The sequence below is a fragment of the Glossina fuscipes genome, unplaced genomic scaffold (assembly GCF_014805625.2).
Source record: "Glossina fuscipes isolate IAEA_lab_2018 unplaced genomic scaffold, Yale_Gfus_2 27, whole genome shotgun sequence".
Taxonomy (NCBI): domain Eukaryota; kingdom Metazoa; phylum Arthropoda; class Insecta; order Diptera; family Glossinidae; genus Glossina; species Glossina fuscipes.
In genome coordinates, this window is record NW_023998422.1 from 1,921,258 (window position 1) to 1,942,507 (window position 21,250).

General features: G+C 33.8%; 1 protein-coding gene across 3 annotated transcripts in view; it reads left to right on the forward strand.

Annotated features, from left to right (window-relative positions):
- The window catches only part of LOC119635753 (hemicentin-2), a 39,357-nt gene extending 19,159 nt beyond the window's left edge, over window positions 1-20,198 (forward strand). For all 3 annotated transcript variants that reach the window (XM_038030752.1, XM_038030750.1, XM_038030751.1), the window contains exons 4-8: window positions 3,428-3,595; window positions 12,113-12,247; window positions 15,246-15,459; window positions 17,533-17,644; window positions 17,743-20,198. In XM_038030752.1, coding sequence (XP_037886680.1) covers window positions 3,428-3,595; window positions 12,113-12,247; window positions 15,246-15,459; window positions 17,533-17,644; window positions 17,743-17,761 — 648 coding nt within the window. In that variant the 3' untranslated portion in view covers window positions 17,762-20,198. The remainder of the gene's footprint in view (window positions 1-3,427; window positions 3,596-12,112; window positions 12,248-15,245; window positions 15,460-17,532; window positions 17,645-17,742) is intronic.
- Window positions 20,199-21,250: the final 1,052 nt, after the last annotated feature.

A 21,250-nucleotide genomic window follows, 5' to 3' on the forward strand; every position in this document is an offset into this window, starting at 1 on the left:
CCCTCTCTCTCTCTCTTTTAAATTACTTGAATTAAAAACCTTATCGGTCATTTCAAAACCTTTTTGCTCTTTACTGCGAAAAACTTTGTCAAATATTGTGGGGGGTTGTCCCACTCAGAACACTTTTCATACTACTTATTACACAGCTCAAAACATTGCAGTCCGGGCTGAAAAACTCATTTCAGCTATATTAAAGATTACATGTGATACAAACACTTGCATTGTCATGTAGCACAAAGTTTTGCGTACTCGGGCTAAGAGTAATTCCAAATTGAATTTTTCAAATTTTGCTATAATGACCTATTACACGTTGATTGCATCAATTCTTCCTTATCTATGGTTATCAGCACGAACTCTTCATTGTTAATAAAGTCATTTTGTATCTACAAAGGCTTTCAAGGGCTTTTCCATGTGCAAATGTTCAATCAAAGAATTGTTTGCTTACTTTAATATTGTGTATGGTCACAAGATTCTGTGAATACAAGAAGACTTTATCTCATTTTAGTTTTTGTTGTAAATTTTATTCCGACACATTTGACTTTGTAATGAAAGCTTCAAGTTTATCCTCTTGGACAAATGTTGAGTTTATTGTCTTTGCCCTGATTTGTTGTAATCGATCCTTTTTCCAAGAAAATTAGCACAGGTTTAACAACAAAGTTTCCATTCCTCCTCAAATGTGCGATTTTCTCCGGAGAGTTCAAGAATTCTTTGACACACTTTCGCACTTCACGACCTACGTGCTTGACAATAATGCAGGAGTCAGCTATAGACAGTGCTATAATATACCCTAAGATTGCCTTATTACATTCAGTGCTAATATTTTAGTTAGTATCTCCGGATTGTCCATTTAATTTACTAATTCAAAGGACTTCATCTATACAGTAGTTCTTAAGGAAAAAAGAATTTTTTTGCAATCAGGAAATGTTTTCAACTAAACCTCATCACAGAGCCGATTTCACGATTGAAGTACACTTTGGCTATTTGTCGGTTCGTCTCTTCCTAAAGTGACGAAATTTCTTCTCATCTTCTGGTACCGAAAACAGTCCATATTCACTTAAGAAGAGAGGCCACTGTCAATTTTTCACACAAAAATAATTGTTTTCATTTTCTTAGCAGATGCTTTGTATCTCGTAGAAAAATAATTCACTACTTTAACGAAATTTTTTCATATTCAAAACTTTTAGTTTTTTCTTTCCTTTAGTCCTTCGTAAGTCAAAGAGGAAATGAACACTTGGTCATGAAATTTTTGATATTGATAAGGAGTTCTGCTAATAAACTTAACATTTTTTCGGCGCTTTCCATATAAGTTTGCTACACGTAAAGCGTAAGACGTACGAATCCGTCCGTGGCCGATCCAGCGAACTAGACACAAAGAGGAATAACTATTGAAAATAAAAGGACGTGTTATAGTCCGACAATTGCGAACTACAAGGAGTCAATATTTTCACTTTCCCGACGAGGGCAATGTCAACAACACACAGATGCACAGACGGACTGACATGGCTTAATCTGTTCAGAATTTTGCGTTGATTATGAATGCGACCAGGAGAGTGCCAACAAAAAACACAACACAGACGCACAGACGGACAGACATAGCTGAATCAATTCAGAATTTAACGCCGATCAAGAATACTTTTTGCGTGTTGCAAACATTATGGCAAAAGGAATATACCTCCGTCCTTCGGTGATGAGAATACAAATTTCTTTTGATAAGACAACCTGTCCATATATAAATGCTTTAAATGCTTTTCATTCTAAAAATTTTGCATAAATCAAGCATTTTTAATTTTTTTGAACTTAATATACGACTGATGATCACGTTAAGTATTATTATTCTGTTACTTTTGTTCAGGCTGCTACAGTGGCCGCACCTTAAAAGTTATGTCTTTACTTATCTCGAAATCTCCAAATTTGTTCTTAATTTGCACGTTGATGATGTTGTTACCGTAAAAACATTAAAAAGCATCAAGAATTGTTATGCTCTGTTATTATATTTTCCAGATTTTAGAAATTCAGCAAACATAGCTACATATTTTATAGGTATAATTAGTCTATCATCGAAGAATGTTTTCATTTTATTTTTTCCGAACCGTTTGCAAGAGCCGGAAGGAAAATTGAGAAACCCCATAAAGTATATGCACTCTTGATTAGTATTAACTTGTGGAAGGATCTAGGCAAGTATACCCGTCCATGGGTCTGTTTGCGCATCTGTTTATGGTAAACATCATGAGTGTACAAATTTGATCAAAATATTGAAAGTTCCTATATGTGGATTGAAATTGAAGATGACGGGTATGTCCACAAGGCATGATAAACTGCGGGGAGAAAAAAAGGGCTTTTAATTCACTACTGGTCGCCAATAGCTAATACAACTTGTGCTTAGATATACTACTAGGGTGCTAAGAAGAAAATATCGGAGGAGACTTTTCTTCTTTCAAAAACTGTTTTGCACACGCATACACAATGGCAATAGGTTTTCGACATATATATCTATATATTTTCTATTTATTGAATTGACCCTAATTCCTTAAATGTATGAATTAAAACTTAAATGCAAAAATACTGCAAATGCTGTCTTATACATGCACATGCACTTACACATGTACACTAGAACTTCTCTTATATATAAAGCAAAAAAATTACACATTGTTCTCACAACGAACAACATGAAATACATATATGATGTACTTGTAAATAAAGTCTATTGTATTCCTTTGCGTCGGGTGATTTTCTTTGCCGTAATAATTTACAGAATTAAAAGGAAAGAATTATAAATAATTTTAAAAAATATATATGTATATGTTTATATACATATATATATACATATATATTTTCTGTTTTTGTGAAAGGTAAAAGGTACTGAAAATTTCTCTTATTGTCTTAAATTGGTCCTGTTTTTCAAGTAAATCAAAGCAACCGTAGATAAACGGCATGTAAAAGTTAAAAACCTGTTAACCAACGATCAGGCTTAAGTTAAATTCCCTTTAAATTTTCTCGCGGGTAACTTTAGCAAAGACGTTCATCGGTTTCTTTCAAGAAATTTTGTATTTTTTTTTTTTTTTTTTTTTGATTTTCACAATTAAAAATGGTAAAATCAAAGTTTCACACGGAAAGCAATAAAAATGGCTAAAGAGAGCCAGCCCCACATTTAAAATCTGAAAGAAGAAGAATTGAATTCCAAGAAAAAAAAGAAGCAAACAACTTTTAACTGCACATATACAGTGTAAAATGTCGGAAGCTTAAAAAAAAAAAAAGAGCAAAACACGGGGATTTTTAAAAGTGTTGTTTTTGCCGCTCATGAGTAGAGTAAATGGTAAAATAAATATTTTTTCATCGCACGTTTCATTTTTGTTTCTTTACTTTTACTTCTTTTTCACTCTTTTTTTTTTTTTTGTATTTTGTTATAAACATTGCTTTTTTCATTCAGAATCAAATATCTTGGATACGTCGTCGAGATTGGCATATACTGTCATCCGGTGCTCAACTTTATACAAATGATGAACGTTTCGCTATACTGCACACACCCGGCTCAAATATGTGGACGTTACAAATAAAGTTTGTGCAGCGACGTGATCACGGCATGTATGAATGTCAGGTGAGTTGATTGCGTGCCCCTATCTATATATGTATATATTTATGTATGTATGTATATATGTATGTATGTATGTATATGTATGCGCGTGACATTTTATAATCTTATTCGTGCTTGCACATTTCATGCGTTTACTTGGAAGAAAAGTTAGATTTTTCAATATCATCTTAAGCACGTCTCAGTGGTCATAAACGAAAATGTTCGTAACGTTAACGTTTTCAGAATAAGTATTTATTTGTAGATATTCACACACAAACTTTATCGTTCTTCTTTTCTTTTTTTTTTTTGCACAACGCAAAGTAATAATAACAACAACAACAACAAAAACAAAATGTACGTTATACATACATACGATGTGTACCCTTATTTTTACTATGATCTTGTTAATATTGGTCACTCACGGAAATCACGAGCTCGGATTAGAAAACAAATTTCGCCTGGATTAAGTAAACTTGACGTTTCATATATTTATTTACAAAAGTTTATAAATAAAAATTTTGCTTTTTATACGAAAATGAAATTCCCCAAAAACAACATTTTGCTTTAATTAGCTCATTAGGATTCCATTTGTTTGAGCAATCAAGCTTATGTCTGACTTGTGGTGTTGGATTACAACTAAAAGTAAAGTTTTTTTAGACCAAAGTAATTATCAATTATTACTTGAATGCTTAAGTGAAACATTGCTAATTAAGCTTTGGATTTCATCATCAATTATGGAATGGTCGGGCAAGGGCGTAAGTTAAATACCATATATTAAATATCGTATATTAGATCGCCTAATAAAAGCGCTCACCTATTTGGATCAAAAAGTACTGGAAATTACATTTTTTTGCGGTCCGAAAATTCGATCTATAATTTCACGTTAAAATTAACTATACCAAACTTGAACCACCTAGGTCCATTTTCAAACTCTACATCCCATAAGTACTCCAATCAAAACTAAGCTTTTACATGGCAACAAAGTCTAAGAAAATTAATTTTACTCCATTTGAGCCGCACCGCTTCACCATTTGGGCTACGTTAGGTAAATAACAAAAAAACGTCCTTTTCTTCTACACAAACAAGGAGAATAGAAATTCCCCACCTTTAGTTCCTAATGCTCCCACTACGAATGATGTATGCTCGGCAGCAGTACCTTCACGGAAAGCAAAATTTATTGTCAGGGCTTGCACTGGATACCTCCTATGATAATGTAAAAAGTAAGCTTCCTGTAAAAGTCCAAGTATTTTTAAATCGACTTCACCTCAACCAAGAACTGTCTCTTTTTTTTAAATTTTAATTTTGACTGAAAACATGAAAATTTGGTTAAAGTTTCAAGCCTTAAAATATTAATTCTGTAGAGTCTTCACCCACGAAAAACTGAATGTTTTTGCAGGTCCATAATTATCATTCATCAAAATATTATAACCCTGACCTCCAAACTTACTTATATTTAGGGTCGATTTAGAAACATTCTCGAAATCTGTCCGTCTGACATCGGTCTACGTAAATTTGTGTTCAAGCTGCATGTCACAATTTTTGAGATATTTTGACATATTTTTGTTCAAGGTTCGACCTTTCCTCGTATAACGACTTATTCTGAGAAGTCCGGGAAAAATTATAATTTTCAAAATTTCTCGTCCAAAATGGATAAATAGTAATATTTGAGCATGTCAAATTGGCGTGAAAATTTTGGACAAGTTGGGGGCAATTTTTTGCACCCACTCTCGTATAACCGTTCCTACGGAGAGACTGAACCTTTGTACGGTAAAATTGTCTAACTATCAATATTTACATGGTGAAAATTGGTTCATAATAATAAATTGATATAGAAATCAACCCTACCTCAATTAGGGCATGAATTACCATTTTTTGGATGCCATCACATTCTGGGAAAGGTAATCCCTTACATGCCTAAAAAGCCCAATTTTTACTGTTTTGTAACTAAAATTGTTCACAGTAGGAATTTAATGTAAAGATTGAATGGATCAAATTTGAAGCACATGGATTTATTTCTTGGACGCCAGGCCATTTAAGATTTCTCATGAATCGTAAGCTCTTTAGAAAAAAAAGTTTAACTTTTAATAATTTGAGATGAAATTTAGTCCTTAGTAGCAATATATTTAAAAAAATTAATCGTAGGGAATTCGGATCACGTAGGTCTCTTTTACAGACCCCAACATATATAGGAGTTGTGCTCTTATAATATGGTGTTTGAAACTGAAAATAATAGCTTTAGCTTAATAAATTTGAGTCATGCCATTTGATATTTGGAGCAAGCTTCGATATGCGGGATTCCATGAAAAGAATGGCTTTGCACTAAAATTATGTGTATAATTAATAAGGAAAAATTGTGTTAGCCGAAGTGGTGTAGGATAGGGACCGGCCTTGCCTTGAATAGCGGGAAAATATGCGTTACTGTCTACAAGTCTCGGAAAACCGAGATCGCGAAGATTATGAAATTCGTTTAATACCTCAAAATTAAAGTTTAAATTTAAAGACAGACGAAGACTGAGCCAATGCATTGAACGTGCATGGGATGCTGGCGCATTAAATTTTCTGATATTTATATTCAATTTTCTAAAAAGAATTTTTTTCATCTGCGTAAAATCATCAAACTGATCTTGGTGAGTAGTTGGTGTTTACATAGATTTAGGATTTGAAAATTCATCGGTATAGCTTCCGATGGAAGCGTATTTGACAAAACAAATTCCGTCAGTTTCGGCATAAGACTCTTAGGGCATTCTAGAGTATGTTAGCGCTTATCAGGATTGACACTAATTTATGTTGATGATGTACCTTTGCCACTTGATACTAAAATGTTTTACGCAAAATGGAAACACAAAATTTTGTCAGTGTAATTTCAATACAACAACCGACAAAGTGTTGGAATTTTATTGGCCTTTCCTATTACATTAAATTGATGGTTTAAATGAACAACAAAATTGGTTATCCCAAATAAACAACTTTGCTTCGCACGAAACCATTGAACGTTGAACTTGTTTGTATGTTATTGCGTAGCGACGCTTTCCGAAGGACAGAATACTCACCGGGCAAAACAAGCTATCATGAAGCTTAAGCAAGTTCAATTAAGTCTCGTCCAAAACAAAGCAATGAATATATACATAACGCTTATCTGCTACCCTCTCGAAAATTAGGTCAACAGAATAGTTGTATATCTTAGAAATATACCAGTGACAAACAAAAATGTTCATATTAACGTTTAAATATATATGTTAATGTCTATGAGAATTGCAGGATTACAAAGCTTTAAGTAAACAACTTCATGCTCGTAAGTATTTAAAAATTCTTATTAAAGCTGCATAACCCACGATTTATTAACTGTTTGTAGGTTTTCAGCTTTCACTTTTGCGTTTCGATTCCCAAACAATCAATAGAACATTTTTCATTAACGTATATAAGCAGATTTGTGTCGGCACATGGCTGCTAATGTTTTGTGATACGTGAGCAAAGACTAAAGATGTTATAAGTCCCCTGCAACACTTTGCTTAATTATCACATGCGTGCAGCTTTTCATACTCCACGACACTTGCATCCTCTTCTATGAGCACCTTGAGATGGATCCATCATTTATTACAACAATCGATCCAGGAAATGATTCGCACGAACAAATTATTTAAACCGGTCTATTTGTCTCATATCTTTGCATTTAATTAATGCCCAACGTGGAGATGGCAATTTTCGAAAGGTTTTGATGAAATTTGCATGCGCTATATATTGTTACGAAATTCACTTTTCTCGGATACGGTTCGTATCTCTAGATCGTGGATAGTGTTTTTAAGAGAAGTACGATAGCACGTTTTCAATTCAAGGTTCTTTTGAGGGTCGGATTATTTACACGTCACTTTGGCGATACTCTCGACTTCTCAACTAACTCTAATATTCTTTTTCGACTCAAATATTCTTGTCCGACTGACTATCACTTTTACCTAAGTTCGTGGCTTCATTTTTAATCCGCTAATCGGTTTCCTCTAGCGAATTTATTTTCTGGGAAAATCAATTAGTTGGAATGAACTGGATTTAGGATGAAAGTATTTTAGCATACTAATGGTAGCAGCTTTCGAAGTGCTTGCCACGTAAACTTTTACACGACAAAAATATCTAATTTGTAGAAATGTACTAAGAGTACTTTTGTCGATTGCTCTTCCCATAAAAGAGTTGTCATCGAAAGCAACCCTTTAAATGGAAGCTCGCTCTAACTTTCGGTGTCTAGTTGACTATTCCTTTATTACGCGTCCATAACCATAGATAAATGTTTTAAGATCAGAAATGCGTTATTGTTAAAAAGTTAGCTTTTCAGATAAAGGAAGCAAGCAAGTTCAGGGTATAGGCAAACGGCGGCGTAGAAAGCGCTATGCACTTCTAACTTTAGTATCGAAGGGGTATGCTCTTCTTATGCAGCGATAAAATACAGATTTTCTCTGAAAGGTATCTTATTACGAAACCCCAAACTCTTCTGCTAGAGAGCGTACGGTTCTACGGTAAATCGATTGGCGTCATTCTAGGTTCATGTCTCGGAGGGGTACTACATAACTGACGTCGTTAAATGTTTGATGAATGAAGCATGTCCAAGAAAGCTATTCTGATTTTGATGACATCCAAAATATAGCTTAAGTAAGTTAATCGGCTAAAGTTATTTCTATTTCCACTTCTTAAGGTTTATTTAATCCGTTGGAAAAAATGGAGCAATTCGTCTCGCTCTTCCAATATTCCTTTGGCTACTTAGTGCTACTAAAGGATGCAAATCTCCATTCTCGTAAGTGGTAATTGAGGCGAGCAAGTGAACCTATTCGTGGAGCACCCCGGATTGCACTCGTCTCTACGTACGCTCTCAACATGAGGCCTGCAGTAGCGAAATTATCTCTTCGATGATAATTGTGGTTGAAAGCCGTGGTCTTTGAACGCTGGACGATGTTCGCGGCACACTTGCCTATGCAAACAATCACTTGGGTTTGGCTTATGCAAGCGCCACGTATAGTTGCTTTTAACATGCAAGCACGAGTATCAGTCGATTTTCAACCGTCATAACTTTCGGTCGTTTAATTAACAAATACTTTTGTTCGTTTGACTTCCGAAGCAACATCAAAAAAAAGAAATCACGCGAACTTTTCATTCGCCTTTCATTCTCGCTATTTTTTTTTTTTTTTTTTTACTTTAATAGCAAAAATATTAATCTAAATATCTTACATAATACAAGATCCCGCTATTTGACTATATCAGTGAGTGTAAACGTTTTTGCGGAGTATGAGATATGTATGCACGTGATGAGTGGACAACAATTTTTCTTCAGATTAGCATATACCCCTACATATGCCCAGTGGTATGTGTAAATAATCGAAGAGAAGCGGCTTTTTTTCTGCTTATATACGTAGGTATCGTGTCTCTACGTATTGTACATATTCGCAGACAAGAAGTCAGACCACTATGCGTATCTGACATTTTTGTCTTTGCTAAAAGGCGAGCTGTCTTTAAACTTGGCTTCACCTTCTACTAAGGTAGCGTTCTAAACGCATAACAAAATGATGAAAAAAACTAAACAGGCTTGGAGAATACAAACATAAATAAAGAACGAAAAAAATCGAAGAAAAATTTAATTTTACTATTTACCATACACACAGTGTATGGATGCAAGCGGCAAAAAGCTAAATATGTGCATTAATTTCAGATAAATCAGGTTGAAGCGCAAGAAGATGGAGAGGTAGGTCGCCTTGCTTTTCTTTACATGCAAATCTTTTCTTCACATACCAGCCAACAATGCCATAGCTGGAATGAAAAGCAAGCGTCGGCCGCCATACATTCACCTAAGTCTTTGGCATCTAAAACGATATTAGATTTCTCCAATACCCTTCAGCGTCCTTTAAGGCGTATCAAAAAATTTGGGGTAGTGTTATCTATCTGAAAATAGTAAACTCGATTTGTTCATTGCAGTCTTTAAGTGCTTGTAGAGTGTGAGAGCTATTTTTGCCCAAAGCTGGTACTGGGGTAGCCCAGCAGCGCCAGATTTGCTGTTCACAAGAAATTTCTTTGCTTTTTTGTTCTTTGGATCAAATATCGTAGGGCCAACTTACTTTTTCTAACTTACTCTCGTACTGACTAACCTGACCAAACTTCGGCTTATTCTCAACTTCTTGTGATTTCTCTTTACTCTAATTTCTCTTTACTTAATCCTAACTCTCTTAGCCTAATTTACTCTAGCACTCCCTCCTCCAAGACGAAGAACCTGTGAGGCAAAAACGAGGGACGACTTTAGTTCCCCACAAGAGTAACTGTGCATGCCAGCTTTTTGATTCCCTGATCAATAGACAAAGGTTTGGGTGGTTTTATATCCTCGTGCTATCTACGAATTTCATTTATTTTAAATAGAAACTTAGCAAAGACCGTTTTAGCATGGACACAACTCCAAAAAAAAAAATGGCGTCTTTTTTGGTGGCTTACATTTTTAGCTTAGTATATATTCTTGTGTCTGTGTTATACGGGCATCTTTATTAAAACGTATAAAACAGTTAACTTGACAGGTCTGTCAGGAAAGCAACCCATCTTCAATGAACATGCATATAAATAAGTGAGTGTGTACGTGAATGCACGTTTGTAATATGCGAGGAAAGAAAACTTATTCCTGCTTGAATATGATACCAAAGAGAGCCCTTTTTGATAGGATACAAAGAAGGTTAAAATATTGAATTCTTTTAATAAATCATATGGGAAGTAATGTATAACTCAGTAATATACATAAGTTGGACATGGAAGGATTTAGAACATATGCACATGTATATATTATTTTGTTTTTGTTTTTTTGTTTTTTTTTTCTTTTCTTGGTGAAAAAGTAAAAAAGTATTTGTGCATTAAATTAATCTCGATGAGCATGTACAGACAAGCTCAAGGTATAGACAAGACAATGGACTGACTACCTGAACAACTTGCATAAGCTGCGAATGTTTTTAAGGGAGGCGGGGGAACGTTGTAATACGATTTTTCAAATTTCATCCAACCAAACGAACAAATGAACATGAACTGTAAGTCATACAGATTTGCAAGCAAGCACAGCAGTAATAGAATTCTGCAGTCCGTGCTTTCGCATGACATATTAAACTAACTTTTGCCAGTTTCAAATTATGTAAACATAAGTTTATAGGGGTGCATCTCTGCTTGCTCAGAAACGTGCGTAGAGAAGCATATGCAAATATATTCACAAGCATACCGAACTGAAATTCATATGTGAATTTGAAAATAAGTATGTGTTGATGCAGAGCCAACAATTACGGTTAACTGAAAAATAGGAAAATTTTTATTTGTCTTATGACGAATTTCCGTTACCCAGCATCTCGGCCTAACTTGGAATTGCAAAATATATGAGTCAGTACCACGACGTTATTTAGACTCTTTGCCCAGGGGTATGTTTTCTTTCAATCCACCTCTTGTCAGCTTTCAAATTCTTGGCCTTTCTAGGCAGGTAAGGACAATTTTCTTATTAGAATTTTTTTTTTTTTTTGCATACAAAATTGTTATGCGGACAGTAGCTAACAGTGTACATGCCAAGTTTCAGCTGCTCGGAGTGCTGGCAATCGCCAGCGGACGTTAACATGGACAGACAGACATGATCAAATGGACTCGATAGCCTTGCAGTCATAGACAATATGTAGTTTACTGGATTTTTTGATGCGTATTTTTCTAAATGCTTCTAATGGAAATGAGGATCTTCTCTATACCCCGGTCGTTCCTTCCTGTCTACGTGTGTTGTTAAAGATAATCCTATTATAGAATAAGTTTCTTCCGTTTGTTTTCTTTTTCTATTCTTGTTGGGGCTTTACAATGTACACTTTTTGTAAGCTAAACTAAGCAAATATATCGGCAGACGAACAACAGAAAGACAAGCAAATAAACAAATAGTTTTTTTATTTAATTTTTCATTTGTTTCAATTTCATTGTAAACATTTTAATATATTTGAGCACAAAAACAAAACATGCCAACTCACACAAACGAATGAAGGTATCTGCGTATGTGCATATTTGTGTTATATCCTTGCTTGCACATATGTGTACAAACATTTTTTTGTTTATTTTTTCTATGCTGGTACTGTCTCCTATACTAATATATATATATATATATATATATATATATATGTGATTGCGAAAGGCGATGCTCTCAAAAGAGGGAGGGTAAGCAAAATTAAAATCATCCTTTTTACAACAAACGGATTTTTATAGAAATCTTTCGAACGATAGAGTAAAAAAAGAACATGCATAATATAAATTTAGAACAAATTTGGGCCACAATGACACTTTTCTCTGCTCTGCTTATGCTTTTGCTTTTAACATTGAAAAGAAAATATATTTGCGATTGCAAATATTGAGGACAAAATTTGTGTAATTTTTTAAAGGACAAATATTCAAATTTGACCTGACCCTAGGACGACGAGTACGTATTTCTTATTTACTTATATCATATAATTAAGTGAACTATGATCAGTGAACTTACAAAAATGTTATTAAATCTTATTTGCTTTTCTTTTCATTTTCTAGGTGTCTACGCCCACAGGCATCATTTCGCATTTTGTTAATCTTCAAGTGGTTGTGCCGGAAGCTTTCATTTTGGGCTCTGGTGAATTGCACGTTGATATGGGATCAACAATTAATTTGGTTTGCATTATAGAAAAGGTAATTACGCACGATTTCATCATTTCATTATAAACGACAGTACTCTCCCTTTAACATGAAGATGAATAAATAATGATAAGAATTTCTAAAAAAATAAATAAATAAAAACTGTAGCACACCTTGAGGGCTAATAATAAATTTTGACTAGCTCGCCTAAATTCGGGTGGCTCAACAACAGAAATTTACCCCATAGAATTGTTGTGAGTGGAGGTGTAGTGTAAACTTACCTCGCCAGTCAGTGTCATAAAAAACAAATTAATTAATAAACATTATAATAATTATATTATATAATATGACTTATAAATTATTAATAGGAATTAAGTTATCGCATAAATAACTGTATTAATTAACAAACAATGAAATTTAACTCACCGATCTAAATAAAGGTCGTGTTAATAACTAAATTCAATTTTCGTTTACACTTTAAACCTCATTCTTTTCCTTTGTGTTCAGTCAAATTATTATTTTTACGCCTTCCATGTACATGTTGTATGCGTTTAATCCCTGAAGGTTTAACTCTTTTGTTTTTTTATCTATTTAAAAAAGTACTTATGACAATAATTATTATTTTGTGAGTTTTGTTACCCTTGTTTGAGAACCTTTCACCATTTATCAGCAAATTTCATCACTTCTTGTCCAATTAATTGGGGTTAAGCGTAACTCTTCTTCCAATATAATCGGACGAATCTGATCCATTTTGGATGCTCACGTATTTCCTCTTTTCAACTCTCAAAGATTCTGAAGACCTGTTTATACGTTTTGTTCATTAGGAAAAATAAAATATTTTGTTATTAGCGGTATAACAAGCTTCACAATAATTTGAATTTTTCAACAGCCTTTGGTGTACGTGAGAATGCAATGACTCATCCTCCCGTTGAAACAACAATCTTTTCACCTGAGGTACGTTCAATAACGCTTCGCAAAGTTTTCACAACCACTCCCCCATTTGTTTTTCTTTTCAGGCTCTTTCATGGCCGAAGTCTTCGCAGTTTAATAATTTGATCTCGTGGAAATTTGAAAATCAATCTTATGTCCCGACACACTTGACGGCTTTTACAAAACTATCTAAAAAAATTTCAAAAAATTTCATTTCTTTTTTAAAAAGAAAAACGATCGCTTACTCTTACTTACGCTCTTTACTATCTGTGACTAGTCCAGTAGCACCCTTTACAAGTCTATTCGGTATATCGATGTTAGATCGTAGCATTATTTGAGCTTCTATAAATATGCCTAGCTGCTAGACCTTCTGGTCTGATTGCTGTTAGCTGGTAACACTTCACTTAGACTAAAATTGTTTGTGTGATTGTATCTATTAGTTGGTTTTGTTTAGGTGTCCTGTACATAGCTGTTTCCTGCACTATCCTGCACCAATGTAATCATTGTTAATACGCTCCATTAAGGCCGGTATAAGTCTGATTTTCACTTCTCCAACTCTCAGAGCATTTAAAATATTAATAAAGATGGTCTCGCCCTTGCCTCATATTTCAGTTTCAGTTCCACCTGAGCAAATATACTTCATAACCTTACTTACTGGTGGCAATTGCATTAAATCGACGATTAATATGACATTCATGCCATCGCAGAACTCGTCATAATTTTTTTGTTGTTTAAAAGATGACTCGACTCGATCCTGCAAAGCACTTCATAAGGAAGCTTGGATATTTCAACGATGAACAAGAATATAATTAGTTCGCATGATCGTCATGAAGTTGCCAGTTAACAATAGCATCTGTGTGATTCTTCCAGCTTTCTGTACTTTACTGGCAATTTAAATGTACTATGAAATGTTGAACAGTAACACCTGTCAATGTCGATATTTTCACAGCTTGTTTGGCATACAAGTGACTAATATGATTTCTTTAGCATAATTAACGCGAAGGCTTTTCCTGTTCCAACCTTTCCAGGTATGAAGAGTTTTAGAGGATTTTTATAACCATTCATTTGTTCCTGAGCACGACGAGTCACTGTATTCCTCTCCTATCTACGTTTCTTTGCCTTTTTCGATTTTATGAACTTGACTAATACTTCTCAAATTAGATCCAAACCAATGGACCGTGAATTTGCAATAGCTTAGATGTTAATTTGTATATATAGGCGAACTCCTTATTTGAAGGATTTTCTTCCAGCCGTCACAAGCGGCCATTTCAGTCTGCTATTGTTATTAATCCTCTAAAGCGCTGGATTTCTCGATTTATTTCTCTTGAACCTTTCACTTGCTAGGCTTTCCGAGAAGTTTTGTTAACCTTCGTAATTTAATAATTGCCGGCAGTATAGGATGCATTTAGCTTCCCATTTAATTTTTCTAACTTTTCTTTATGACGGTCGCAATTTCCTTCTTCCGCCGTTTCATACGTTGTCATCGTAAGCGAAGCTGCGTGCAACTTCTCAGCAACGTCAGACGGTCGCAAGTGCCCGCGAAAGTTTACTTGTTAAAAAAACGAGCAATATAAAGGAAAGAAATGACAACGAAAAAATACATATACCCTTATATATATACCCTTTATATATATATATATATACCCCTTGTGCCTTTATTACGCACTTCAGCAGCGCTGCTACACTATCATATGCTTAAGAGCTGAAATCGTACTACTGGATACGAGGCGATAAACCCGGAGATTTTTACAATTACAAGACTTGTGCTTTAAAACCAGGTCTGGTCTTATATAATATAAAAAGGACGCTTATCCGGTATACTGCCATCAAGTTTGCTTCAAGAAATTTTCGGTTGTTGGTATAACATATGAAAATGAAAAGAAAGCAATATTAACATATGAGGTTGCTTAAGACTCTGTCGCGTAGTCTCTTATCATTTTTCATCCATTCTTTTTTTAACATAGACCTGGGAGTAATAAATAACCCAATGAACACAAAATGTTGCATTCACCAAAAGAAAGTTGTCATATTATCGCATTGGGAACATTTGTTTTAATATCTAACTCATCTCTATCAATATATTAAGTTTAAAGGCACGGCTTTTTTTTTTGTTTTCTTTTAGAGTCCTACGCCACCGCAATATGTTTACTGGCAGAAGAACGATCGATTAATAAATTATTATGATTCACGACGTGATATTTCTATCGAAACGACACCGGGCCCACGGACACAAAGTCGATTAATTATACGAGAGCCTCAAATATCCGATTCAGGCAATTATACATGCTCGGCAAGCAATACAGAGCCAGCGAGTATATACGTTTTTGTATCGAAAGGTGAGTAGAATTTGAGTAAGAATTTTAAATGGAAATGAAATGGAATTTTAATGAAGTGAGTAAAGATATCTGTTAGCTTGAATTTTCGTTTGCTTTTCTAAAGAAGCCGTTTCGAGCTATATAATTGAAATAAATTTCCAAGGAATACCATACAACATCTTTTGTAAAAAACCTGTGAAAGCTCATATTATCTTCTTACTTGTATTAAATAATTGTAGGGAAATAATAAATAGTATCTGCTGACAAGAAATCGAAAGCACACTCTCATTTACACTTTAACGCTTTTATATTTAGGTTTGATATGGCCAAGTGAGGATTCCGTCTAGAGAAGAACACTTAGGCTGATTTAAGGTTCGCCTTCCGTTCTGCTTTCAAACCCTTTCCTTATACTTTCCCACGCCCTTCGGTTTCCAGCCTTCCTTTGAATATTTTTAATATTTAGATACTCGTCGTTGGTAAGTTTTTATTCATACGCTGAACGCGATAGACTAAAGTCGCCCAGTGCGATTTTGTTCATTCCCTTTGTATCCACCACGTTATACGCCCCGGAGGACTTTTTTGGCAATCATTTTCTAGTTTTTTTCTCTTTTAAATCCTCTTTTTTGTTGTTCTGGGCAACAAGCATTTTCTGCGATCTGTTAATAAGAAAATGAACCGCATCTAAAATTGGCCAAAGCGAACGCAAAGTTTCAATATACAGTGGATTGTTTCGATAAACATTTCAATTTAATAGCTTTCGAACTTGTTGGTCCTTGTACCCATGTTCCATGTTAAAACGCGCAATAAGGTCAAATTTTTGACATTTGACAGATGACAGTAGTCCCCTGTAAATTAAATGAGTTCATTCGTTTTAATATTTTTAATAAAGGAAGAAAGCTTTCCCATAGCACACGCAGCAAAGGAAGCAGAGAAAATACCGAGTTTATCGAGTCGGTGGAAAAAATGAATTTTCCTTTAAGATGTCTAAACAGAACATATGCTATACAATTTTCTTACACTTTCGTGTTAGATTTCTGAATACAATTTAAATGCTTTTGACGTTGACATACATTGGGTTATCAATTAAAATTTTTCTTGTAGTTAATGATTTCTTTTTGAAAATTAATTTGCTAACAATAGTGAGCATTGAATATCAGAAAGTAAGAAAATTGCATTCGTTTGTCGCCCATCACATTACTCTCAAAAAAAATCGCAGTTTACGTATGAAGAGCAGAAAACAAATTTTGTTTTTTTTTTGTTGCTTTTTAACCCACTAGGAATTCTCGCGTAAGAGCTTTGAGTCCTTTTGCCAAATGTTGAAGCGGATACTTACATTTTTACGACCTGGACAGACGGACAGATAGACATGTTTAAATTGATTCAGCATTGTATAACGATCAAGCGCTTTGCATAGTCTCTGGAAATTCGTTCAGGAACCCATACCCTTTCATATCATTCGGTGATAGGTATAAAGAGGAGAAAATTTATCCTTCAAAAGGAGACAAATATTTAAGCGAAGTTAATACGCAATCAAATGAATTTTTTGCTTTAGCATTAGGCTAATAAATCAATCGATTCGCATCCTTTAGTTATTGCCTTTTATTTTTACATTTTCTTTCTCAGTGAATGTTGCTCCGAAAGAACATTACTATTGACGACCTGACCCATGTACTAAAGCAAATGTCCTCAATTTCAATAAATTGCTTAGAGTAAGTGAGTGCTGATCATCGAACTTTATTCTAAGATAAGTAAATTATATTGAAAAGCGACAAGCATAGTCCCTGTATGTTGTTCAACTATGTAGTAATCTTGGAAAAAATGTAAGCCACCTCATCCACTCAATAGCTAACTACCCGCAAATAAAAAGCACAGAGTACACCCATCAGAATTCCATTCCAAGGCTTCTTTACTTGTTCTTGCTTTCGCTTGGCTTATTAATTGGAAAAATGATGTGTTTCGCTAGGCACATAACATATGTATTCGACCACAAACCGATGACAGAAGAATTCCTTTTTTCTCATCTTATCTGCTTTATAAAGTAAAAATTCATTTTTAAAATTTTTTTTAATATTTTGTAAAATTTTCTTTCAACAGGTGATAATATGGCTGCCATATCCAGGAGAAAAACATCATCGGCCGATCGCCTAGCGGCAATATTTATGCATGTTGTGGCACCGTGCATTTTAGTAAATACGTTAGTAATGCGGTATGTTTTTGTAAATGAAAAATTTTAAAACATTAAATATATTTTTATATTCGTTTTTTTTTTTTTGTTTTGTTATTTCTCTTTTTCGCTAATTGCAGACATATTTACTTAACTTAAGACTATCCGAAGACCAGTAGTAATATATATCATCAATCAAATATTATGCCAGCAAACACTTTGTTTTCTTCCTCCCCTAATGTACTTATGAAACATCGTTAGTGTTATTTTACAAAATTAGAGAAGAAAAAACAAAAACATCATTAAACTTTATTTTAATTAAATTAAACTTTGAGACAGCAGAGCAAAGTGTGACATACAATATGTATATGTTATGTGTGCATGTTTGTAAGTCGTTAGTGTAATTGCTTTTAAGCGCATTTCGAAAGAAATGATGATTACTTCTTCTCTTCGTCTTCTTCTAATGCAACTCGAACTTCTTTTTGAGCACGGAATGGCTTTCATTATCAATCGAGCGAGTAGTACAGTGAATTTTCAAGCAACATTTTGCAACATTAACTTTACCTTGTTTGACTGTTAGCACCTTGTTTACAGCGAATGCTAAGCGAATCGAAACATTTCCTTCTAAAACTGATAATCTTTAAACAAGATTTTCTTTACATTTTTCGCAAAAAAACTATACATAATTGAAAATAACATCTTCGCTGCGTTGTTCTCTCGTATTGAATAAAGTTACAAGATTGTATTTAAAGCTTTTGCTTTCACAAAAACAACTATATGATTAAAAATTCGACGCACTTCCAATGGCTCAGCCAAGCAGGAGCACTTCTATGCATACATATACGTATATATACATGTAATACATACCTGTAGGTATACAATATATATATATATATATACATATGTGTATATACATATCTGCCTTCGACATTAAACGCACATAATCACATTTGTTTTCCATCCGCTAAGCTTCAAGCTAGAAAATTTCCTTTCCATGTTCCTTTATGTTATCCGCCCACCACCACCGCAGCACATTTCAGTATCGTCTTGTTGGCATTTACATGCTATACAATCAATGCCGACCATACAAAGTTTACAAATGCGCCAGAATATCGTTCGGTCTGTTGAAAGATTTTTCAAAATGCACCGAATTTCATTGAATGACCATTAAAGAAGTGCATTGTCGGGTTGTTAGCGGAAACACGATTGCGAAGATAGCAAAGATTATATTATCGAGAAAAATTCTATTAGGCTATGTGTGTGTTTCGTAATGAGGAGTATTGCTGATTAGAGAAACAACCAACAGAACGCCCAGAGTATTTACACATTTCCATTAGTGAGTGAATCTAATTACCGTACGTTACTGGAATTAACCGAAATTGACAGCAGCGCATAGGCATTTTGTCTTTAAAGTCATGCTATGCTTAATGTTGTCATGTTTCTCATCTATTTCCTGATAATGAAACAACAACAATGAAAACAACAAAAAATACTTGTTCCTTAATAAGTTAAGTTCCCTTAAACTAAGTTTAGTTTTTCTTAATATAACTACCAGTCTTTCAGTGTCTTCCGTAGTAAGCCTCTTAGATTTGCTTATATCAATATGTCTGTGCCACTTATGGGAAATTAAATTTTGATCATTCAATAAAAGCCCTTAAAAAAATCGTGAAAGCAGTCAAAGGCAAAAAAGTTCCGGATGAGATTACATGGGCAACATATTTTCAGTTATTGAGCTCAGCAAGTCCTTGCAAATGGATTTTACGAATTAAGCGGCGACATATTCTTTATTCTGGAGCATACAATTATTTACATTGCTCAACTAAGGTAAAGAACGCTTGGTTGCCCGCCCCTGCCATCCATACATAGGACTTAACGAGTAAAGGGATTTATTCTAATCTCAATCTATTGCTTTGCTTTTGCTTTTTTTTTTTTTTTGTTTATCTATCATTCCCTTTTGTAAATTAGTTGATGACAGTAAATACTCTACTATCTACATTCATGCATACATAAAGGATTTCACAAAAAATGTTTTATAATTTTATTGCAGTGTAAATAGTAGGAAAGAGTTTAAAAAAATTAAAATCACCAAAAAAAAAAAAAACAGTTCACAAAACGAAACTGGAATGAAATTCGAAAGAAGAAATGAGAAAAGAAAAATTATTTTCGCTTGAGAGCGAATTTTTGATACCACCACCATCACCATCACCACCACTACCACTACCACTACCAACAAATTAAGATGTGTAAATAAAAGAGAAAAAAAAAAGCAAAGGCATTCCGTTAATTATGGGCAAGACTCGAAGATTCAAAGCCTTTTTTTTCTAACCCTTCGGTAATATTCGTATTCAAACTAAAATCTTTAGGCTGCCACGAACTGCCACGATTGTGATGAGTCTTTGCGGATTTTTTGCGGCTTTCCCAGGAAGACGGAGAAGGGATATTTCAAAACTTTCGATCTTCCATTTCGATTGTTAAGCAAGAACAGACGCACATTAAGTCTGGCCGGCATTTCTGCATAGTGCAAGTAAGAGCATAAATGCTGTAAGTCGTATATCAAATATTTGTGTGATGGTGTGTAAAAAAAAAAAAAAAAAATTGCATATAAATCAATATGTATCAGTGATTGTTTGTATATAAATAGATCTAATACTTTTTATATGTATATTTAAATTGTTTTTTGTTATTGTTTTTTTTTTTTTTCTATAGCTTCTAAAATCTAAAAACAGATAAAAATATGTTATGTGTTATGCTTTTGTTACTAAAGATAAATTGTGTACAAACTGAATACTAAATATTTATTTTTAAGATAAAAATCGTAATAAAAATTCAAAATATTACTTATATCTATATACATGAAGATATGTATATATATGTATACATATGTGTATATATATATATACAGATTTACATATATATATATATATATATATATATACAGATTTATATATATATGTATATATATATATATATATATGGATATACGTATAAATGTAAAAGGTAGATATGTTTACTGCATACTACATTTAATCCCCTTCGAAACTGTACACTTGTAGTTGACACAACGTTATTAAGGAAAAGAGTAAAGGCAAAGAAAACCGCAAACTTCAAATATTTTAAATATTGTAAATTACTTACTTAAATATATTAATTCATGTGAATGAACGACATTTACTCTGGTTTATACATTGTTCCTTCTTCTAGCCACCAGAATTTCAAAAAAAAGAAAAGCAAAACATTTTTAAATAGATATGCAAGGACATGCACAGGTACATGGTAAAAATTTTTGTTGTATAGCTACTGATTACAGCAGAAGCTAAGTGTAGCCCATGGAACTTGATTACAATCAAACAATCATATTGGATTGGATCGCTTGACTAGAATTCACTTGCTCTGTTATACTACAAGATAGCCTACTAAAGCAAGCATTGACTTACTTAGATTAGAAGCAAAAAGTTAAGTTAAGATTACTTTGATAATTTCCAAAACATTTTCATATAAATACCGCCTTAGGTACATTACATACCGCAAGAGTGATGAATTACTTCAATTGCGAATACTGTCCTCATCAAACCAAGAAAAGAAATCTATTCTAATATCTTTTCCGTTCAGCATTATACATAGTCGCTTCCGGATGTCAAATGCAAATTC